Genomic DNA, 25,178 nt, shown 5'->3' with positions numbered 1-25,178 from the left:
TGCAGGAGTATCTTGACCACATTGTAGCACAGGAACAGGCCCTTCTGCCTATGATTTCTATGCAGACTGAAAGTATATATATCAATGTCTTCATGCCATTATAATAATGATTAAATAAGGCATTTGTGTATTTATTTCTGTCCAAACCTTGAGTGTTCCAATCTTCATTTTCTGCTCTGCAAAATGTTTAAAAAGTTGGTTAAAACTGTGCATGTTACCTCCTGGTTTGTGGTGTGAGAATTAGTATAGTCGGACACTTGGTCAGCATGGACAGGGTTGCAAAAAAGCCTGTTTCTGTGGAATACGACTATCAATGTACTATTAGCTGCCTAGCCTTCTTGATGAAGGAACTGCTTCTGGTTGTAGTGATCCTCTGCTGTTGATGACTGACATAAACTGACATTGATAAATACAAAATTCATGTCAGCTCGCGTCAGACGTTTGCAGGTAGCTTTCAGGTCAGTGAATGTTAATGCTTACCACTGTCCAGAAAACATAGGCCATTATCCTTGTAGTTCACAAAAATACAAGAACTAATATGCAAAGCAAAATGTGCAGTACATCTAATAAAAAGATCCAAGATTTTATTAATTTATGTAATGAACAGATGACTCACTCATGTCCTGACTAATGCCTTGTTTCCCAAATGCTTTCTGTTGAATAATTAAAGTGAACTTGCCGCACAGCATTTATAGACACAGAATCACAGCATGGAGAAAGGCTCTTCAGCCCACAGAGTCTCTACTGGCCATCCACCACCTATCTATACGAATACCATTTTCCAACATTTGGCCTAACCTTCTGTGTCATAGCTTTTCTAAATACTTTTGTGTGCCTGCCTCCACCCCTCTATCTGGTAGATTTCATCCATCCTCTGGGTGAGAAATCATCAAGACCGTTCTAATTCTTCCTCTTAACCTAAAGCCGTGCTCTCTGGTTGTACACATCTTTGCGAAAAGTTAAGTTTCTCGCTCTTTACTCTATCCATGTCCCTCGTGTATATCTCAGTTAAGAACACTCCTTTTTCCCCATCCCTCCTTTCGCGTCTTTAGCCTTCTGTTTTAAGAAAATCAAACCCAGCCTATCCATCTTTCCTCAAAGTGGAAACACTACTCCTGACAACACCCTAATTAATCTCCTCTGCATTCCCCACCAGTACAATCACTGGAGTTTTATGGAGTGATACCATAACCTCGTTGCTCTTATATTCTTCTCCCCTGTTAATGAAAAAATATCACAATTGCCTTTTTAACTATCTTACCTACCTGTGCTGCTGCCTTCAGAGATCCTTGGATATGTACACCAAGGTCCCTCTGTTCCCTGTTATTTCCTCAGGTCCTATAGTCATTGTGCCCGTCACAGCTTTATCTGAAAATGCATCACCCCACATATTCCAGCATTAAATTCCACCTGCCGTCGCTCGTACCAACTCATCAATATTGTTCTCTTGTTGAAAACTACCCACCCCTCGATTATCAACATCACCGCTAATTTGTGTCACGTCTCTAATCTTTGAGTTACCACTAATTAAGCCAAACACAAGTACAAAAGATAGATCAAAGAGAAAAATACCAGAGTGCAGAATATAGTTTCTCAGTATTGTAACATAACAGATCCAGAGAAAAGGTCCAATGTCCACAAAGAGGTAGGTTAGAGAATCAGGATTGTCCTCCAACTTACAATAAGACCGTTCAGAAGTGTAATAACAGAGGGGAAGAAGTGGGGCAGGTAACTTTCTTCCACCGTCTTACAACCAAAGTCAGGTAGAATGCAGTGAGATCATCATTCTTAAAAAAATGAGTGAAAACATCCCTTCGGCCGACAATCACCTATTCACACCAGTTCCATGTTATCCCACTTTCACATACACATCGCAATTTACTGAGACCAATTAACCTACAAACATGCGTGCATTTTGGAGGTGGGAGGAGCCTGAAACGGAGGAACCAGAGGAAACCCACAGGGAGAAAGTGCAAATCCACAGACAGCACACAAGATCAGGATCAAACCCAGGTCTCTGGCGCTGTGAGGCAGCAGCTCTATCTGCTGCGCCACCATGCCGCCCTTATTGGACTCAACTGCTGTCGCCAGCAATACTGCCCAACTTAGCCGTGTAACCCGCATACAAGCCTTGTCTTTAAATAACAACCATTAATCTGGAAAATCTGCCTTCCTGCTTCCAAACACTGGATTATCAGTTTTACTTCACATGGAAGATCACAGTCACGGTGGAATCAGTATGTCACACACAAGAGAGCAATTCAACAGTTTGCTAACAAATGTTTACTGCAGCAACAAGTCAGTTTACTCACTTGGTACATTTGTAGGCATTTTCCCCATCAAGCTGCTCAGGCTTCACAAACTGCTCCAGAGCTTTTGTGATGTTTGGTGCCGCCTATAACATATTTCATATATTCAGATGAGACAAAATGATAGAATTCCTAAAAAAAAATCTAAACATATTTAAATACATCAATTCTTCAACATATTTTAATCATTTTAAATGTTATAACCAGTCTATCAAGAACTGGTCCTAAAATGAAATTCAACCAAAAATTCACATGCAACATGTAACTTGAAAGCAGCACAAATCAAAATCTAAACAGAACAGAAATTCAATTATAAGATAAGCATGTAACCAAGATCAGAATGGACTTTAGAATTTAATCATCAACATATTTTACTAACACAAGCTTTGCAGTAATACAAAGTGCTAAATGCAATTGGATGCATTATTACCCTGCCCTTTATCAGATGTATGACATTAAATTGCAACACCAATCTTTTAACTTCCAGACTTTTCACAATGGAATCACATAATAAATTGGCAAAGATTGTATTGGCTGATACAGTGTTATGACTGCGTCCAAAATCCCTACAAAAGATAACGCAGTAATTTAGAACAATTCCACCGACATTGCAAGCCAAAAACAGAATCAACTAACCAAACTGGTCATTCGGCCTACATTATGACAGAGCTACCACACTCCAAATTTTCCGAGTTGACTGTGCCTGAACCCCTCTGTCGGTGGATCACCAGCTTCCTGACAGACAGGAAGCAGCATCTGAGGCTGGGAAAGCACATCTCGGACCCGCAAACCCTCAGCATAGGAGCACCGCAACTCTGCGTACTCTCTCTACATCAATGACTGCACCTCCACTGACTCCTCTGACAAGCTTCTCAGGTTTGCGGATGACACAATCCTGATTGGACTGATTCAGGATGGGGAGGAATCTGCCTACAGACAGGAAGTGGCACAGCTGGCGTCCTGGTGCCATTGCAGCAACCTGGAGCTCAATGCTCTTAAGACAGTGGAATTGATTGTAAACTTTAGGAGATCTCCTCCTCCCCTAACCCCACTCACCATCAACAACACCAGTCATATCTGTGGAGTCTTTTAAGTTCCTGGGAACCATCATCTCCAAGGACCTTAAATGGGGGGGCCACCGTCGACTCCACAGTCAAAAAGGCACAACAGAGGATGTACTTCCTGCGCAGCTGAGGAAGCACAATCTGCCACAGGCAATGATGGTCCAATTCCAGAGCTGCCAAGTTTTGTCAGAGCATTTCAGTATCCTAATACCTGAAAATCAGTATTTTGCTGAGGAAATCAGTATTTTTACGCAGTTTCATTTTGCTGAAAAAAATATTTTTTTTAATGCGCGGTCATACCAATGTAAGAGTACAAGAATGCATAACTTTGCTACCAATTGACATGTCTTCTACGCGCCTTACTTGACAGTACATTAATTGCCATCTCTTTGTATACTGCTGTTTGAACGGCTGCTTCCTGCTTTTAGCACCAGATGATGAGGTAGAAGCCATTTTGGAAGCCTCCCTCTACCCCCCATCGTTCTTTCCCTCCTTCCTCTCTCTCCCCTATTTCCCTCCCACTCTCCCTCTCTCCTTCCTTTTTTCCCCTTCCTCTCTTATTCCCTCTCCCTCTCACCTTCTCCCTCCCTGAACAGTCTGTGACCCATAGCGCTATGTGTGAAGCTCATAGCGCTATGTTTAAAGCCCATAGCACTCCAGCCGGCAGTGCTTTATTTAGAACCCATAGAACTGTAGCCGACAGCTCTTCGTTTAAATTCACACGTGCTAAACTGACAGCGCTGTTTAAACCTGGAGCGGGACGGGCAGATCAAAGCTTACAAAAATAATCATCCAGATCTTGAAATTTAAAATACTAATAGAATTAATCTCCTACAATTTTTAGAGGTACAGCATGATTTTTTATATCCTTGCATTTTTTAAGCAGCAAGATGAAACAGGATGTCGAGCCGATTTAAAAAAAAAATCCGTATTTAACAAAGCACAATCGTACATCCGTATTTTTCTTGCATTTCCGTACAAAATACGGAAAATCTGTACTACTTGCAGCTCTGCAATTCTATACGGCCATCGTAGTGTCTGTCCTCACCTTCTCCATCATGGTCTGGTTTGGCTCAGCCACCAAGCACGACATCCGAAGGCTGCAGCGAATTGTCCGGTATTTTATTTAATTCACATGTTTAATCAAATGTTTTATTATTAATATATAATGTGTTATGTGTCATTCCTAACTGTCACTGCATGTCATGTTGTCATTTGCGGGCAGAGCACCAAGGCAAATTCCTTGTTTGTGAATACTTGGCCAATAATCTTATTCATTCATTCATGTACAGCTCTTTTATAGCTTTCCAATTAGTCCTACTCAACAGATTTGTCCCCAGAGCCTTGCATTAATTTCTTCTGCACTTTCCTAAGATAGCTTTTTAAATATGGAGGGCAGAATTAGACACAATCCAGCATTTGAGCCCAAACCAGAGACATTCCATGTAATTTCCATTCAGTTTGGATTCAGATTAATTTGTCATATAACCATGGTGCAATGAAATTTCTTGTTCATATGAAGTCCATAGAGTATACAGTTTGTGCTAATGATAGATATTACAATAATTCCAACAACAATTATAAAATAGAAAGGTGAATTAAAATGTAGTCCAAAAAAATTCAATATTCAATAACAGTTAAAAAACAGTAAAAAGAGTTAAATGTATATGTCAGCACTTCCAGGAGGAGTGTGAAAGATTGGTTAAGGAGCATGATGTCAGCAGGGAAGAAGCTGTTCTTGCCTTTTCTCGTCTACAGGTTATTTCTCACCCCCCCGCCCCCCCTCCACTTTTAATCTGAAGAAGGGTACTGACCCGAAATGTCACCTATTCTTTTTATCCAGAAATGCTGCCTGACCTGCTGAGTTAATCCAGCATTTTGTGTCTATCTTCGGTATAAACCAGCATCTACTGTTCCTACACAAGCTGTTCTTAAATCTGGATATCTGGGCTCTCAAGCTCCTGTAGCTTCTCCCAGAAGGCACAAGAGAATAAAAAGAATGAGTAGGAGGGCCAGAGTTCCTGATGCAACGCGCCGTGAAGATAGAAGGAAGTGATAAGCCTGTGATGGACTGTCTGCCTCTGTTTATAAAGACAAAGATCATGATGGGTTGATTGAATATGATTTATTTGAAATGCTACTGACAAGTGCACACCACTGTCTGAGTACACGGACTATCCACAAAGACTACCGCATAGTTTGCTACTCTGGAAACAACTATAACCTCTGAGCAGTTTTACTAATGCAAAGGAAAAGCTTAGAAAAAGCAAACTTCTGGGTTACGAAGACCAACATCGACTAATGGAAAAAACGTACAATAGAGAGAGGGAATGGCTTGTTAAAAATGCAAATGTAGTATACTTTAATACCTTTATTTCCAGAGCAATATCCAAATATGGGTCATATGTGTCAGAAACTCCTTTGCAGTTTAAGCATTTAACTAAAATTAAGGGAAAAAAAGTTAGAAAAATGTTCTCGCTCATGGATAATACAAAATGTTCAAGATTTAATTTTTTAAGCACAGAACTTCAGCATAATACAATAAATATGCAACTTTCAATGATCAGGTAAATTGATGCCGGGAAAGCAAAAAGCAGTTTTGTATTTATACATTTTAAAAAAATAACTATTGAAGTATGTAAAACAACGCTGATCTTTGCGAAAAATAACATACCTCTCGACCTTAAGTAACCTCCAAAAATTTGATATATCATTGTAGTGGCCTGTGTTTGTCTGTCCAATCTACAGAAGTACCGAAAAGAAAATTCAGTATATTTTTAACTCTAAAATTAGTCTATATAATTGTAGCATATACTGGTTATATGTTGGTAGCACAAAACGCTGGTGTTGACATGTTATCAGGCTTCTAAATGATCCTTCCATAAGCTGGGGTACAGACCAATTCTCCTCTACCTCATTGTGGTCTACGAAACTGATGCACTCTAATGCTAAGAACTATATTTTGCCTCTTTTTTTATCTTTCCTTTCGCTCTACCAATTACACCCGAGTTTGGCTTGATTGGCAAGCAAACATTTTTTTCACAATACATTGGTACACATGACAACAACAAACTTAAACCTAAATACAATACATCAAACCTAGCTCCTAATCGTCACATAGTTAAAGGGTGATACAAGACACAAGCATACAGAATAAGACCAAACACAAACAAAATAATTTAGGAAGCCCAAAACAGAGTTCATTATCAATTATTCCATGCAATAGACAATAGGTGCAGGAGTAGGCCATTTGGCCCTTCGAGCCAGCACCGCCATTTAATGTGATCATGGCTGATCTCCCCAATCTGTACTCCATTCCTGCTTTCTCCCCATATCCCCTGACTCCGTTATCTTTAAGAGCCCTATCTAGCTCTCTCTTGAAAGTATCCAGAGAACCGGCCTCCAAGGCAGAGAATTCCACAGACACAACTCTCTGTGAGAAAAAGTGTTTCCTCGTCTCCGTTCTAAATGGCTTACCCATTATTCTTAAACAGTGGCCCCTGGTTCTGGACTCCCCCAACATCGGGAACATGTTTCCTGCCTCGAGCATGTCCAAACCCTTAATAATCTTATATGTTTCAATAAGATCCCCTCTCATCCTTCTAAACTCCAGAGTATACAAGCCCAGCCGCTCCATTCTCGCAGCATATGACAGTCCCGCCATCCCGGGAGTTAACCTTGTAAACCCACGCTGCACTCCCTCAATAGCGAGAATGTCCTTAATCAAATTAGGGGACCAAAACTGCACACAATACTCCAGGTGTGGTATCACTAGGGCCCTATACAACTGCAGAAGGACCTCTTTGCTCCTATACTCAACTCCTCTTGTTATAAAGGCCAACATGCCATTCACTTTCTTCACTGCCTGCATACTTACTTTCTTTGACTGATGAACAAGGACCCCCAGAACCCGTTGTACTTCCCCTTTTCCTAACTTGACACCATTTAGATAGTAATCCGCCTTCCTGTTTTTGTTACCAAAGTGGATAACCTCACATTTATCCACATTAAACTGCATCTGCCATGCATCTGCCCACTCACCCAACCTGTCCAACTCGCCCTGCATTCTCATAGCATTCTCCTCACAGTTCACACTGCCACCCAGCTTTGTGTCATCTGCAAATTTGCTAATGTTACTTTGAATCCCTTCATCTAAATCATTGATGTATATTGTAAATAGCTGCGGTCCCAGCACAGAGCCTTGCAGCACCCCACTAGTCACTGCCTGCCATTCTGAAAGGGTCCCGTTAATCCCTACTCTTTGTTTCCTGTCTGCCAACCAATTTTCTATCCATGTTAGCACTCTACCCCCAATACCATGTGCCCTAATTTTGCCCACTAATCTCCTATGTGGGGCCTTATCAAATGCTTTCTGAAAGTCCAGGTACACTACATCCACTGGCTCTCCCTTGTCCATTTTCCTAGTAACATCCTCAAAAAATTCCAGATTAGTCAAGCATGATTTCCCCTTCGTAAATCCATGCTGACTCTGACCGATCCTGTTACTGCTATCCAAATGTGCCACTATTTCATCTTTTATAATTGACTCCAGTATCATCCCCACCACCGATGTCACCAAGGTCCCACATACAGTACTTAAGTAACAACAAAAACATAGTGGGTCATGTGCATTTAAAAATCCCACTCACGCGAAATTGAACTGATCAGACTACAAGTCTAGGAATAGGGTACCAGGTGTAAAACCCAGTGAAACAATGGTTGCTTTAAATTAAGCAGATGTCTGCCAAATATTATTTTAAATGACATAAATTTGACTTTATTTATAAAAACCTTCCACAATAGTGTGAAGTGCATGGAATCGGGCCCTTTGGCCCTGCTCCTTCAAGGTGGCTAACATGCCCTATCTTCCCACCAGTCCCATCTCTATCCCTTTCTACCTTCCGCAGACGCCTCTCCCACTGCAATTCCTTGGTTCATTCATCCCTTCCCACCCAAACCACCCTCTCACTAAGTACTTCTGACTTTTCATCTCTGGCCTTTGTCCAACCATCTGCCCATCACCCCCCCCCCCCCCCCCCCACCTCACTTGTACTTGCTAGGATTTGTCCTGCCTCCCCTCTCTTCCAGCTCCAACCCCCCCCCCCCGCCCGCCCCACAATCAGTCTGAAGAAAGGTCCTGACCTGAAATGTCAACTGTCCATGTTGTTGTCTGACCCGCTGAGTTGCTCTAGCACTGTCTTTTCTATTGCCCCATTTAAGCTAGTTCCATTTAGCTGCGTTTGGCCCAAGCGCCTTGAGTATTAGAAAGGCGCTATATAAATCCCATCCATTATTATTATTATCCATCGTCCAAGTGTTGTTATAGTACTTGGCTCAACTACCTCCTCTGGCAGCTTGTTCCATATACTCCCTACCCTTTAAGTGGAAAAAGCTGCCCCTCAGGTTCCTATTAATTGTGCTCCTCTCACCTTAAATCTATGTCCTCTGGTTCTTGATTCCCCTACTCTGTGCATCCACCATATATTCCCCTCATGATTTTATACACCTCTATTATCTTCCACTTCTCCTATAGGGACCTTCTCCTTTTTGTAAAACACAAAGTGCTAGAGTAACTCAGGTCAGGCAACATCTGTGGAAGGAATGGACAGGTGACCTTTTGAGTCTAGTTTGCCTTTAAGATAGCATTGTAGCCATTCAATATATTTTATCGTGCCATGTTTTACATTATGTAGCATTTAAATTCAACCTTTGCATTGCCATTAATACTCAAAATATTAAAAAGCACTGCTAAATCTCAAAATCTTAAATTAGACATACTCACTTGTTGCTTCCATTTAGGCATGCTTTCTGGAGAGCATCCACTGTGTAACGGAGGAATTCATGTGCATCTTCCTGGTTTCCAAATCGAAAATGTTTAGCTATTCCTAAAAGAATGCAAATTTAACAATGGAATTGACTGGTAACCATGTTCAGAATATATTGAAAAATTAATATTTTAATACGAAATGCGCTTTCGAGCTCGTTGCCATGGCAAAAGTTTCTTCCGGCAAGTTTAGGGGGAAACTAAAGGGAAGATAATTTTGACCTGTGCTGAATTGGCTGACCAGTGACAGGGCAATTGTCTTTAATGCTCTAGGGAAGTGGGGAAAAAGTCCCGTCTTGATCGCCATTTTAATGGACCCTGCTGAAATACAACTGAGGACAGGTCCAAGCTCAAGTGTGATATCCCCATATCTCTAATAGTATGTGAACAAGAGAATACTGATCAATAACCCAAATATCAAGACTGCAGATAACTATTCCTAAAGCTACTGCCCATTAGAAAAATGATGGGCTACGCCCAATGGTCTGGTTTGAACTTGAATGTAGATTCGAGCTGTAGTTTGCCATGTATTGTCAGAGAACATGAGAGATTAATTTAACGAGCCAGAAGAACGTAAATCAGGCAGTTATTGTAGTGATAATTTATTGGAATCCACTGCAAGAGCGGAAATAATCAATGTGCGTATACTAACACGTGCAGTCACAGGTGATGGTTTACAAAAAAAGACAAAGCGCTGGAGTAACTCAGCGAGTCAGACAGCATATCTGGAGGACATGAATACGTGACATTTCGGCCGGGATTCTTTTTCAGAGTGAAGAAAAGTCCCGACCCGAAACGTCAACAATCCATGTTATCCAGAGATGCTGCCTGAGATACTCCAGCATTTTGTGTCTGTTTCAGTCAAAGTTCAAATACTATGCTAAATTCTTATCCGTTAGTATCCAGTGTACATCTGATATATCAGCAATGAACTCCAAAAACTATTGATCTACAGTCACAATGCAATAAAAATATCATTTATTTGATTAATGTAACACCAACACATTATTACAATTGTTCAGGCTGATAAATGCAAACCCCTGGAAGCACAAAAGTTCCCAGACTTCATCAAGATATCTCAAACAGTCCAGCACTAAATACAGGAGCTGCCAATTAGTAACATTCATGAAGCAAACCTTAAGAATAAAATTAAATCATATTTGTATTTTCTCACTAGCCACAACAAAATAACAGTTAGCAATTAGGATGTTTAGTTTAGAAACAGCAACCCTTCGACCCACCAAGTCCATACCGACCAGTGATCCCCACACACTAACACTATCCTACACACACTAAGGACAATTTACAATTTTACCTAAGCCAATTAACCTACAAACCTTTGGAGTGTGGGAGGAAACCAAAGTTCTTGGAAAAAACCCACGCAGGTCACGGGGAGAACGTACAAACTTCATACAGACAAGCACCTGTAGTCAGGATCGAACACGGGTCTCTGGCGCCGTAAGGCAGCAACTCTCCCGCTGCGCCACGGTGCCGCCCAAATATATACATTCTATAAAACTCATCACAGACGAGATCTCAGATTATTCCCAATGAAATATGATATGGCTGTTTCAAAGAATTCTATCTGAACTTAAGAAACAGGTAAGTAATGGGAAGTTTAGTGGTTTCACTTTCAGGTAGCATTGTAAAACACTTCCCTGTATAAATACAATAAGTTACAGCATGACCAGTCAAACTCTATTGGCCATAGACAATCTGGACTATTTAAGTTTGTTATAAAATTGCCTGGCAGGTCGTTTAATATTTCTATTTAATGCACAAGTGTGCTAATCTTTTCCTGAAACTCAACTTCCAATTCACCAGTTCCATGCACGCAATTAGAGAACAATGCAAAAAGACTAAACACCAGGACAACTGCACTACTGTAACACCATAAATTGAGTAGTTGATCTGGCAGGTGTATCTTCACCTTTCAAACAAGGCATACAGTTCATTTTAGCTGCCCAAGTCAGCAATAAACAAAGGTACACAAAAAAGCTGGAGAAACTCAGCGGGTGCAGCATGTTCCTGCTGAACTAATAGATCAAATTTATAATTTGAAATGATGTGTTTGCTGTTTATTAAAATGATGCCTAGTCATTTATGTTATCAAATGTCAAATTAAATTAAAGATTTAAATGATCAAATTAAAGATGCAAAATAAATGTACAATATTTCAAAAAGCAGAGTGGCTAACTTTCAACGAAATGCCATAAAACGTAGCCCTGATGCATGCTCAGCAAATACGGAATTATACACAGCGGACAGTCTGTGTGTTTATAATTTTAATTAAACCTTTCTTCTGATGTCTGCAGTTCGACCATTTCAAGTTAAATTCAAAATGTGTTACCAGTTCTTATTTTACACGATGACCCAGTACATAATTAAGTTATTCAAAAAAGAGAACGTTCAAGAGGTTACCGAGACATTAAACCTTGGGAGTGTAGCAACAAATTCAACTCCTCTTAGTTACAAACACCTGCCATTATGGAAAGTTGTCAAACATACAACCATGCTCTTAACCAGCTAATTCTGTGGCATTAAATCAATCATCGCACATATGCCAAAGATACTCTGTTTATGGAGGCAGTTCTAGTTTACTGTCAATGACTGAATCTTTGAGCAATTCATTATGAATAACTTATCCAATCCTGAAAATATTTAAATATGTTAAAGGGAACTACTCAGTTAAAACATCATCTATTTCTTGTGTCACTGGAAAATTATACAGTAATTCAAAATGTTCCACCTTTCTGGAACACAAAAGATTACATTAAAAGAGGGCAGAAACTTAAAAGCAAAGAATCAAAAGAATAAAGTACACTGTAATTAAAAAGTTATATTAAAATAGGGCCTGATTTTCAGCAATTCAGCACTCGCAAAAAAATGTGTTTTAGCACTTTTATGTAGGTCTGTCACTTTGCAATGAGTTTATTTTTGGGCATTTTGCAAATTTGAGCATTGATCAGGATATCAAATTAGTAATCACAAATGCAAAGTGTTCCCATTTTTAATGAATGCATCAAGTGTAGAGGAAGTTCTTTATAAGTTTGGTAAAAATCTAATAAAGTCTAACTTACTGAGGTCACGAGTCAGTGCTTAGGTGCTGTATCCAGTTCACCTACTGATTTATCAAAAGGTACCACGAGTCTGAAGAGAAAAATCACTGATCAAGTTTGGTGAAAATCAGATAAAATGTTAAGTTACTGAGGTGATAAGTTAGCGTTCATGTATAAGGTCTACAGAAGCACAGTCCAGCACACCAGGCATGCTATTTTCAAAAGGAATCCGAGATAATAGGCAGGAAGTCACGAGTTCTGTTTAAGTTCTCATGAGTTCTTGGGTTATTGGGATGAAATATCAACGAAGTGCTTTACACAAAAAAAACAAAAAAACCTCCAAACCTTTTATATCTTTAAACTTAGCTTGTATCTGGTACAGCATTTTTTAAGAATCCTCCCATCAGGTCCACTGACTTCAAGGGAACATTGGGTCAAATTTTGTGGAGTACTTGGAATTTTTAAAACTAAGGATTTGGGGGAAAATTGCATTCCATAAAAATTACAAACCAGAAGCCTAGTTAGCAGTTTCAACTCAAAGTCAACAAGATTCTCAAACTCTAGACACACACAGTGGAACTTCCATTATCCACATTTCAATTATCTGCCAAGACTTTTGTACAAAATCTTACCTTACTACACAGCCTGCTAATATCAATCTCCTTCAGACAGAAGTTAACCTTAGGCATAAAAAAGATTAAATTTAGTTTTTGTTATGTGAATAAATCTTTTCTGTGCCAAGAGTATTCTTTTACGCTACACATTTCAAAATTTGTGAATAGTGCTATCAATTGTCAATATTTACTGCAGAATATTACATTAAAGCAGATAATTGAGGTTCCACTGTATTGTTATTTTGACGGTTTATTGAATTGAGTTAATTCAAGAAAAAGCAGTTCTTACGTCTGAGATCATTAATGACGGACATAGGCTTGATAACATTTCCAGAATTGGAAAAGACCTGGGTAATATGGTTCTGCATCATGCACATCATACAGAAACCCTGTTCGTTACCTACAAGAAAAAATAATGACAATTATTGCCTCTTAGTGAATCAGACAATGTACAGTGTTTATTGGGAAATTAGCAAAGTCCGCATAGCCATCCATTGTTAAACAGTATGACCGTATCTTAACACTCCCGTCATTCATTTTTCTTTCTCCCTGCACCTGCTAAGATCTCTCACAAAACTTACTCTCAAAATAAGCCGAGTCCCATTTATGATCTTCTCACAACAGCAAAATGTACAAAACTAACCGCCATTAATACTGGGATCTTAGCAGGTCACTGCGCTTTATTGAAAATTAAAACAGCAGATGCTGGAAAACTAACACAAAGACAGAAATGCTGGAAATACAGTAGGTCCCACAGATATGCAGGGAACGGTGGGAGGTGGATCACATTCAGGCAGAGGAGATTCAATTAACTTGGCATTGAGTTTGACACGAACATTGTGGGATTGGGATGCATATATTGGGCAGCATGGTTGAGCAGGGGTGCAGGGCTTGTGTCCGTGAGGATGAGGTCAGGTGGCATCTGTGTGAAGAGAAAGAAGAGTTAATATTTCAGGTTGGAGACTTCTTCAGAACCGTTCTAACGAAGGGTCTCCAACTTGAAGTGTTGATTCTGTTTCTCTTCCCACAAATGCAGCCTGACCAGCCAAGGATTCCCAGCATCTTCTGTTATCCCTCTTCATTGTTAGCCTCTGTGAACACCTCCCGTTAGCTCTGCAGAACTAACTTTGCAGGCTTCCGCTCTCTAAACAATGTTGCTAGTGATATCTGATTGTGCACAGAATCCCGCAATAATGAATCCCTGTCTGTGTACTACCTACAGTGCAACTCGTAAATGTCCTTGGAGAGGTCACATCCAGTGCTACAACTCTCCCATCTGCAATTGTTCTCAGTTTTAACTGTATCAGTGTGGTCAGGCTGCCTGTCCGAGATCTAGCACAGCAAGGTTTTCAATTTGGCCATGCTCACTGCAACAAAAACTGAAGCCATCGCATTTGGCCCTCATCAACAAACTCACCAATGTTCCTGACCATTTAACAGTCACACACTTTACATTAAACAGCCATGCACTTTTGATAAACCAGAGTGCTTGCAACTTCAATACCTCGTCCAACTTCAAGCAAACCAGAGCCCATATCCCCTCCATCAGGCTATTTGCTTACCTTGCAACTGGCATCCTTGTACGTTCATGTCACTTCCAGCCTCATGTGTTTTCACACATCTGTCCTCTACAGTAAACTCCAACTTGTCCAAACTCGCGCTCGCCATGGCACCATTCCTTCGTCTACCAACGCTTCATTTTAAAATCTCCAAGCACCACACTGTCGTTACAACCCCCTCCAGCTGCTTTCCAAATCACTCTCCACCCTTTTGACTCGGATCTCACTCAAATCTCTCCTCGTCCGACCCTAACCATCTAAAACCAAAATTTCCATCACAGAACCCTTTACTTTTCCTTTTATGTTCTCAGCTGTTCTTAGTTTCTCCTCCTAATCTTGTTTTCACACCATCTAACCTTCAAACATAAAAACATTTGAAATATTAATATAAAGCACCACTATATTCTGTTTGCAATAACATAATTCACATTAAAAATACTCTAACATAGATATATTGAAAATAAATGTTGGTGTTGGAAATATCTCACTTTCAAGCATGTTAGGACACGTTCAATGCAAGGCTGCAGGAGATGCACCTTAAAGGGTCTTCAAAGACCAAAAATAACCTCAAGCACTCCAGGAATTCCATTTAAACTACTCTTAACAATAGGGCATGTGCAGTCAAAGTAGTGCTGATGTCAAGTTGTTTTAACTTCATGTTTAAAATGCCTTTGGCAATAGGCTAACTGTTAGCTTAAGGCACGTGTGGCAACTCCTAACCATGAGGGTTGGTTCATCAACTTTTAAAAGAAACAAAAATCATCCCTGCCTTTGATAATGCACTTCTGGTTAACATTCTTAGACAGAGTCAATGTCATACAGCATAAAAACAGGTCCTTCGGCCCAACTCTTCCATGCTGATCAAGATGCCCCATCTATGCTAATTTCATTTGCCCACGTTTGGCCCATTTCCCTCTAAACCAGTGGTTCTTAACCTGGGGGTCGGGACCCCCAAGGAGGGTCTTGGGGCTTTACCGGGAGACATGAAGGGGTCATAAACGACATATACATTTGTTGAAGAAGGGTCTCGACCCGAAAGGTCGCCTATTTCCTTCGCTCCATGGATGCTGCCTCACCCGCCGAGTTTCTCCAGCATTTTTGTCTATTATCCATTTGTTGAGCTCATTTTTAGGAACCTAACAAAGGTACATACCACATACAGAATTTTGTTCGCATATGTATGCCAAAAAGGATAAGAACCACTGCTCTAAACCTTTCCTATCCATGTACGTCTCCAAGCGTCTTTTGAATGCGCTGTTAGCATCTGCCTCGACTACCTCCTCTGGCAGCTCATTCCACCACCCGCTCAGTGAAAAAAATTGCTCCTCAAGTTCTAATTAAATCTTGTCCCTCTCACCTTAAACATACGTTCTCTGGTTTTTGATTCCCCTTCCCTGGGTAAAAGACTGTGCATTCACCCTATCTATTCCACTTATGATTTTATACACCTCTACAAGATCACCCCACAACCTCTTGTGCTCCAAGGAATAGAGTCCTAGCCTACCCAACCTCTCCCTCTAGCTCAGGCTCACCACTCCTGGCAACATCCTCAAATCTTCCCTGCACTCTTTCCAGCTGTTCAACACTGTCAACTTAATGAGCCCCAAAGCTGTACAGTGTCCTGATTTCCGTTCACACGTCATCTCCAGCATGTAGGAAGGAACTGCAGATACTGGTTTATACTGAAGATAGACACAAAGTGTTGGAGTAACTCAGCGGTCAGGCAGCATCTCTGGAGAAAAGGGATCAGGTTGGAGCCCGAGACCTGAAGCAGGGTTCCGACCCGAAATATCACCCATCCTTTTACTCCAGAGATGCTGCCTGGCCGTTGAGTTATTCCAGCATTATGTGTCTACCTTCACTTCATTGTAGGACGACAGGACTATTCTTGTACTGTTTGTTGGAATCACATCGATCCCGCTGGGCAAAAGGTCAATTTGGAAAAACTGCATCCTTATTTTAAACCCTTCTCTATCATTGTGGCGTAACCTCAGGAATATTTTCACACTTCCAAATCTGATCTCTCAATCCCATATTAAATTGTTCCACTGCTGGTGGCTGCGCTTTCAGTTGTAACGGTCCAAGTTCTGGTTTCCTACAATTTTCAACTAGCTTCTTCCTGCAAGAAGTTCCTTAAAACCTGACGGGTAACTCAATGCATATCCTCAAGAGGTGAGGGGGGGGGGGGGGGGTTGGAAAGAGAGAAAAAATATCTGGAAACAGATTAGAAAATTGCTACAGAGAGACACAAAGTACTGGAGCAACTCAACGGGTCAGACAACATCTCTGGGGAAAAGGGATAGGAGTTGTTTCTTCAGACGGAAAGTAGGGAATCGGGGGGGGGGGGGGGAGATGAAGAACTGGAGGCGAGAAAATTGCTATCTACATACATGTTCTGGAATGTTCTCGGGACAGCATGTAGTTTGCAAGTGGCGGCGTGTAGGTCAAGCACTGCAGAGCAGAATTTAGGAAACAGGTGTTGCCCAGGTTTTGGAGGCCAGCTCCAATTTTATGGATTTGCTGCCATTTCAACAAAATCTTCTCTGCTGGAAACAATACTTTCTGTGGGGGTGCTATCCCATCGCCACTGCCCAGCACATCTGAAATAAAAATGGTAAAAATAAACGGAGATCGCATTTCAGATTCCTCAGCATTAAATAAACATTATATATTGGGCAAATTACTTTCATTAAAGGATACTTATAATAACAATGTTCTAGGCGAGAATAATTGGTCAAGATAGATCAAGTTTGATGACCACATTGTGGCAAGTGAATGAATCTGACTTTACGCCCATAGCTTATACTTTACTCTTTGTGCTGAGATCACTCTGCTATACGAGTGTTCACACCCTACTCCTTGGGGGCAATTTTACAGAGGCCAATTAACCTACAAACCTGTACATCTCTGGGATGTGGGAGAAAACTGGAGCACCCAGAGGAAACCTGCACGGTCACAGGAAGAACGTGCAAATTCCACACAGACAGCAGCCAAAGTCAGCATCGAACCCAGGTCTCTGGCAGTGATATAGCAGGTCTACCAGCTGTACCACTCAGTGCTCTGAGTGAGGTTGAGTGTACAATATACGGCTTGCTGTGTTATATCCCCACCCAACTTCCAATTGATTGGCAATCACTGCTGCCAAAACATAGTACATTGAACAAAAAAGCAGGAATCTGCATCATCTGTTTTACTCTATACACAGTTCTTTAGAATAAATTAAAAGACCAAAATGTATGTTGATTCTTGAGATCTGCATGTCATATTTAGCTTAGTTTAAAGATGCAGCGTGAAAACAGGCCCTTTGCCCAAATGAGTCCACGTTGACCTTCAATCACCCATTCGCACTTGTACTGCTATCCCACTTTCTCATCTACTCCCGACACACTAGGGGCAATTTAAGATGCCAATCAACCTACAAACCTGCACATCTTTGGGATGTGGGAAGAAACCAGAACACCCAGAGGAAATCCAAGTGGTCACAGGGAGATCGGGCAAACTCTACACAGATAGCACCAGGACCAGGATTGAATCAAGTCACAGGCTCTGCGAGGCAGCAGCTCTTCTGCTGTACCATCAAAATATCATGGTAGAATTGCATGTTAACCAAATATTTATGCTTTGCACAACCGAGCAGTATCTGGGTTTTCAGCAACTTGAGCTCATGTCAAATTTAAGCACTCACCCACACTAGGGGCGATTTACAGTGGTAATTGAACAAAACCAACATATCGAATGAACATGGGAGGAAAGTGGAGCATTGGGGTAAATCCATGTGGTCACAGAAAGAATTTGCAAATTCTATATAGGCAGCAGCTATAAAAATCCCATTTATGGAATGGGGACAGCAGCAATACCAGCAGCAGCTCGTTGCTGCCTCGTCCACAAATCACTGTAGGTCATACATCACAAATACTAACTAGTAACCACAAATAAATATTATTTAACAACTTCCCCTCAGGCAGGGGCAGCATTCACCAAATATTTGAAAAAGGATTCAGCATAAACATCCAACATTTCTACTTTCAATACCCACACACATCCCCAAGTAGTTTCATTTGTCACATTTTCTGAAGGAAAATAAGTTTTATTTACCATTTAAAATAGCTGTGGATTTATTGCAACATTTTGAAATGTCATTAATTTAAGCAAAACAGTATAAGCTGCTAAGGACATGAAATTTAACAATCCATAAGTTAATAAGTTATATGCTGCTTCAAATTGTCAAACAGACACTGAAAGCAAATCAATATGGACAATCAAAAATATTCTTTTTCAAGAAAGATGCAGATCAAGCAAATATTTTACAAGCAAACATACAAAAAAGAGAAATAGGAAACATGCACAAAAGTCAAGAGTGTTTAACATATGTGTACCGACAGTGGAGAATGACATTTTTACTTACTGCAGTTTAGCAAGCCCATATATAGAATAACACACAGAAAAATAATCCAGGAAGATTTCAGAGGTCAGTAAGTGTTTGACAGCTGGAAAATTTTGAGCTATCCAAGGACCTGCTTATCAGTACAATCGCTGCACTAGGTAGAAGGTTAAAAGACCAACTTAATTTGATCATAATCTTGACTGACAACTTAGTGCATTAGTGCACTAAGGAGATGTCAGCTTTTAAATGCAACATTAAGCTGAGCTCCTGTGGATGTTCAAATATATGCCAGCGATCACATGGCGCAATTTGAAGATAGGAATTTAAGCTTTTGCACACTACACACTAGCCTACAAGTCAATCACTTCACCGGCTGTTGAGACTTCACAGTATGCAATCGACACTTACATCCATCTATATAAAATGACCAGATTTCAGGAGTAATTGGTTGTGAAGTGGCAAGACAACCGATGAGCAAGTTAAACCATGTCTACACAAGACGGGAAGGAATACAAGGACCATTTGAAATGGTTATGGGGAGGAAATTGGTGGATTATAAACATCAACCTGAACTACCTCAGAGGAATTACCTGCCCCTCTCCTGGAAATGTAATGCAAATGTATGTTCTTCTATAGGGAGTGGCAAGAAAAAGTTACTTAACTGATTCCAGTGTGAATGCATACTAAAATAGGGTACTATTTTATCTATCTTCTATCTGTCTTTATCTATATCTTCTATACTATTAATAAAACGCTCATCTTACCCTCTTCCCGTTTGAGCTGTTTTTAAATTTGCACAAAAACGGTACCCTATATTGCCACCTTACTCACCGTTCTCCTCTGCTTCAAGCGCTTCAAGTTTTGTTCCGATCGGCGATATATTACAAAAGTTATTGGTCTGTTATTGGCAGGAACAGCGACGCTTCTTCCGGCACCCGCTGTCAATCACCGGCCCCGAGAATAAAGCTGAAGGAGCGGCATGTGGGCTGTGTTCCGTGCGCGAGGTTGGCTGTGTTCGCGGGCGGGGGCTGTGAGCGAGACAGGCGCTGGGGACGGTAGCCGCTGAATGAGTCTGGAGCCGGTGAGACCCACAACCACCCTCCCCCACTACCACCCCCCTCCCACATACACCCCCTTCTCTACCCCCACAACCCCCCCATGGGAGACCCAGCCTGGCCCAGAGTAGGAGACCCAGCCCAGCCCGGAGTCGGAGATGTCGCCAAACGGAAAGTGGAGACTCTGATCCCGGCGGAGGAGAACGACCAGCGACTGCTGTGAGTCCCCATCGCACCGCCAATTCCAGCCACTACCCCTCTGGTCCTCCTCGCTGGCTCCTCCCCTCCTCCCCGTGATGCCCCCCTCTCCCCCTTGGCTGTTTCCCGTGTTTTCTCCAAGCTCAATCCCCCCGCCCACATACCCCTCTCCCCCACAACTCCCCCCCCACCCACACACCCCTCTCCCCCCGCCCACACCCCTCTCCCCCACATAACCCCCTGCCCACACTCCTCCCCCACATAACCCCCTGCCCACATACCCCTCCCCCTACAAGCCCCTTTGCCCACACACACCCCCCACCTACACACACAACCTCCCCTTCCTGCACACCCCCCTCCTCCTCACCACCCTCTCTCCCCCCCCCTTCCTACACCTCCCCATCCACACACACCCCTCCTCTCCTCCCACCCCACCGCCACACATAGCACTTCCCTCCCCCCCTCCCTTCCCACACATGAAGAGGAGGAGGGAGTGCTCGGGGATGAGGGGAAATGAGCCGCGTCTGCACAATTAGGGGCGATGGGTGAGTGGTGGAATATTGCGCTGGGGAATGGATTGCGTTGGGGGACCAGGCCTCTCGTGTGACTGGGACCCAACGGGTCCCACTTATAGTAAATACTAAAACTGGCCAGCGATAGGAACACATAACCCATCAACTTCTCTTCCATTGACTTCTCTTCCAGTACTTCTTTGGTATTCAACAATATTTTCTCTCTTACATCCCCACATCCTACATTCAGGATTTCGAGCAAATTACTGCGATTAATCAGTGTTCCAACTGTAAGCGATTAGCAGAACATCAACGTCCATCTGACAGTGCTTTACAGAAGAAACAGCATATAAATCATGTACCACCACCATGGTTAACAAATTGATGAGAAGGTTTGCAGCACAGCATTTAGGTTTTGTCACCGGGAAAGTGTAATAATGAAGAACGGCAATTCTGGAAATTCAAGTGCTGAATTAAAAAGACTTAAGCGATTTTAACCAGAAGAACACAAAGGTGGAGACACTAGAAACTAAAGATGATTGTTTACAGAAAAAGGCACAAAGTGCTGGAATAACTCAGTGGGTCAAGCAGCTTCCCTGGAGAACATGGATTGGTGACATTATGGGATGGGAACATCACATTACCTATCCATGTCTTCCAGGGATGCTGCCAGCCCTGTTGAGTTACTCCAGTACCATGTCTTTTTATAGAACACTAACCTGGATGGCTATAGAGAGAGAAAAAATTGACCTTGTTGTTCAAATTAAAGCATGCATCAAAAAAGAAATAAAAGCTACTTTATCTCATCTGGGGGGGCAAATGGTTTCAGTATAAAGGAAGAAAAACACATGGAACTGTAAGTTTCACATTACTTTATACAAGGAAATTTCATTGAAAACTTACTTTGATCTTTTTGCACTGGTTGCTTTGATTTCTCTTGTAGAGACATTGCATTGGTGTATAAAGCAGCTCCAGGCATAGGTCCTAAGATTTTGTTCTTGGGTACCTCAGTAATAGGAGATGTTGCACCCCAACTTGCTGTTCCTGGCTCCATATTCTTCTCTTTGGCGATTCCAGAGAAAGGTGCCACAGAGCTGCAGATCTGGTTCTTGCAAGCTGCTGTGTTCGAGGCCTCAGTCACTTTATCAACTATGGTCATTATTCATTTCTGAAAGAATACGGTGCAAAGAAAGACTGTTATTCACAAGGTCACCTTTAACTATTAGATCATGAGATCATAAGACATAGGAGCAGAATAAGGCCAGTCAGCCCATCGAGTCTCCTCCATCATTCAACCATGGCCGATCTATTTTCCCATTTAACCCCATTCTCCTGCCTTCTCCCCATACCCTTTGATGCCCTTACTAATCAATTTCCACTGTAAAAACACCCAATGATTGTAAACACTGCCATCTGTTGCAATGCATTTCACAGACTCGCCACCCTTTGGCTAAAGAATCTTAACTGTTTACACTAAAGACCCCTAATCCATAATAATTCTAACAACCACGCATTCTTTAAAATGTTTCCCTCTCTGTATGAATGTTGCCTTAAACAGGTGTCAAGAGCAAAATTTAATAAGAGTACTCCTCACCTACTGCTCAACTTTCTATTCATGCATTATAGTTTAATGAAAGTATTAATGCAAGGATTAAGGTAGTTTGTAGAAGTATCAAAACAAATTGATTCTGTGCCAGTGACAATTGAGCACATCAGCTAAAATTTTAGATATAGTGTGAAAACAGGTAATTCGGCCCATCGAGTCAGCACTGACCAATGATCACCCCATGCACTAGCACTATCCTACACACTAGGGACAATTTATAAAGTTACAGTCAATTAATCTACAAACCTATACAACTTTGGAATGTAGGAGGAAACCAAAGCTCCTGGAGAGCATCTATACATAACTAAAACTCTGATCTTGTTATCTTTCAGTTTGGCGGTCCGGGAGAGCGCTACGATTTTTTGCCAGTTCACTCACCGTTCTCCTGTGCAGCAAGTGCAATAAGATTTGTTCCGATCGGTTGAATGTCGTAAAAGCCAGAGAGGATTAAAAATCTTAAAAACCGCGCATGCGCAGATCGATCTCTTCACCTGCCTTCCAGAGCTGCGCCACAGATCGTCTCTTCCCCTGTCACTCCCCGGGACGGTCCACCCCTTCCTGCGCCATCGCGTCTTTACTGGAGCTGAGAATGGCCGGCGGAGGTTTCCAGCCGGACGTTCGGAGGGACCCGAAGCAGCCCAGACCTGCCCCAAGCAGCCGCCCAGCCCCAAGCAGCAGCCCAGCGCTGGAGACCCGACCCAGCCCAGCGTGGGAGACACAGCCCAGCCTGGAGTCGGAGATGTCGGCAAATGGAAAGACGAGACTCTGATCCCGGCAGAGAACGACCAGCGCCCGCTGTGAGTCCCCATTGCGCCGTCAATTCCAGCCACTACCCCTCTGTTCCCCTTGGTTGGCTCCTCCCCCACCCCCCGTGATATACCCCTCTCCCCAATGGCTCTTTCCCCGCCGTTTCTCAGAGCTCACCCTCTCCCGCCCACACATCCCTCCCCTCCACAAGCCCACACACGCCCCCCCCCCCGGCCCCCCGACCCCGACAAACACATTTGATTGCATCCCGTTATCAAACATAGTAAATGTTCGCTCTGAAGACATTTCCAGCACAATAGGGTCAGGGAGGGGGGTGTGAATCAGTGCGGGGTGGATAGATGGCTGGGGGGGTGGGGTTGAGAAGGCAATCAGTGCGGAATGGATGGATTGAGGCAGGTGAATTAGTACGTGTTGGTTGGGGTGTGAGGGGAGAGCACGGGGAATGTCAGTGGTGTTGAATGGGGGGATCAGTACCGGATGGATGGGGGGATCAGTACAGGATGAATGGGTGGTCAGTACAGGATGAATGGGCGTAGACAAAAATGCTGGAGAAACTCAGCGGGTGAGGCAGCATCTATGGAGTGAAGGAAATAGGCAACGTTTCGGGTCGAGACCCTTCTTCAGACTGTCCCCCCCATTCTTCTTGAATAGGGGGATCAGTACAGGATGGATGGGGGGGGGGAGATCAGCGCAGGATGAATGGGGAAAATTCAGTATAGGATGAATGGGGGGAATTCAGTACAGGATGAATGGGAGGAATTCTGTACAGGATGAATGGGGGGAATTCAGTACAGGATGAATGGGGGGGGGGGGAGGGGGGGTTCAAGTACAGTGTGGATCGGAGGGTCTGTGCAGGATGAATGGGCGATCACTACAGGGTGAATGAGGGGATCAGTACAGGATGAATGAGGGGATCAGTACAGGATGAATGGCGGGGATCAGTATAGGATGAATGAGGGGATCAGTACAGGATGAGGGGATCAGTACATAGCCACCGGGAGATCAGGTTGGTTAGTACAGTGGAGGTGTTGAGGTGTTGGGCGAAGCGATCGCCAAGCCTACGCTTGATCTCACCGATGTAGAGCAGCTGACATCTAGAGCAGCGTATGCAAAAGATAAGGTTGGAGGAGGTGCAGGTGAACCTCTGTCGCACCTGAAAAGACTGCTTGAGTCCTTGAATGGAGTCAAGGGGGGAGGTAAAGCGACAAGTGTAGCATTACCTGCGGTTGCAAGGGAAAGTGCCCAGAGTAGGGGTGGTTCGGGTGGGAAGGGACGAATTGACCAGGGAGTTACGAAGGGAGCGGTATCTGCAGAAAGCAGACAGGGGAGGAGATGGGAAGAAGTGGCAAGTGATGGGATCAGGTTGGAGGTGGGGAAAATGTCAGATGATTATTTGTTGTATGTGACGGCTGGTAGGGTGGAAGGTGACAATGGGGACTCTGCCCTTGTTACGAGTGGGGGGGAATGGGGAGTGAGAGCAGAGTCACGGGATATAGAAGAGACCCAGATGAGAGCCTCATCTATAGTAGAAGATGGGAACCCCCGTTCCCTGAAGAAAGAGGACATCTCCGATGCGGCGATGCCCTGGTGTGGAACACCTCATCCTGGGTGCAGATGCGGCGTAGACGGAGGAATTGGGAGTAGGGGATGGAGTCCTTACAGGAAGCAGGGTGGGAAGAAGTGTAGTCCAGATAGCCATGGGAGTCAGTGGGTTTATAGTGGATGTCGGTCAGTAGTCTATCACCTGCGATGGATATAGTGAGGTCAAGAAATGGTAGGGAAATGGTCCAGGTATATTTGAGTACCGGATGGAAGTTAGTGGTGAAATGGATGAAGTCAGTGAGTTGTGTGTGGGTGCAGGAGGTAGCACCAATGCAGTCGTCGATGTAGCGGAGGTAGAGTTCAGGGATAGGGCCACGGTACGCCTCGAACAAGGATTTTTCGACGTACCCGACAAAGAGGCAGGCATAGCTAAGCCTTGTATTTGGAGGAAATGGGAGGAGTCAAACAGAGGAGGAGAGTATCAGTAGACGGGGGAATTGGTTGGTAAAGCAAGGCATATTGCTCAGGGGAGGTGGGTATATGAAACTTGGCCCGAGTTAGTACAGAGATAGAGCTTTGCATGATCTTCAAACAGAATGAGGCCTTTCAATTAGTCAAGTAGTGGTAGTAACAGGCATGGATAAAGCTTTTGGTGGATGAACTGAAGCAGTGCCCCATTTAGTC

The 25,178-nt window shown here is 42.8% G+C and overlaps 1 protein-coding gene across 5 annotated transcripts in view; it reads right to left on the bottom strand.

Annotated features, from left to right (window-relative positions):
* usp42 (ubiquitin specific peptidase 42) overlaps positions 1-25,178 on the bottom strand; it is a 69,796-nt gene that overhangs the window by 27,197 nt on the left and 17,421 nt on the right. For 2 of the 5 annotated variants that reach the window (XM_033040573.1, XM_033040574.1), the window contains exons 2-8: positions 21,482-21,746; positions 16,820-17,029; positions 13,160-13,270; positions 9,156-9,258; positions 6,048-6,115; positions 5,743-5,813; positions 2,313-2,395 (exon numbers count right to left, since the gene is read on the bottom strand). In XM_033040573.1, coding sequence (XP_032896464.1) covers positions 2,313-2,395; positions 5,743-5,813; positions 6,048-6,115; positions 9,156-9,258; positions 13,160-13,270; positions 16,820-17,029; positions 21,482-21,737 — 902 coding nt within the window. In that variant the 5' untranslated portion in view covers positions 21,738-21,746. Of the gene's footprint in view, positions 1-2,312; positions 2,396-5,742; positions 5,814-6,047; positions 6,116-9,155; positions 9,259-12,277; positions 12,348-12,888; positions 12,937-13,159; positions 13,271-16,819; positions 17,030-21,481; positions 21,747-25,178 lie in introns of those variants that run through there. The other 3 variants (XM_033040575.1, XM_033040578.1, XM_033040577.1) reach the window with 3 other exon arrangements.

The sequence above is a fragment of the Amblyraja radiata genome, chromosome 22 (assembly GCF_010909765.2).
Source record: "Amblyraja radiata isolate CabotCenter1 chromosome 22, sAmbRad1.1.pri, whole genome shotgun sequence".
In the NCBI taxonomy this organism is placed as follows: Eukaryota; Metazoa; Chordata; class Chondrichthyes; order Rajiformes; family Rajidae; genus Amblyraja; species Amblyraja radiata.
The sequence above is the reverse complement of the archived record's forward strand: the minus strand, read 5'-3'. Positions and strand labels throughout refer to the sequence as shown.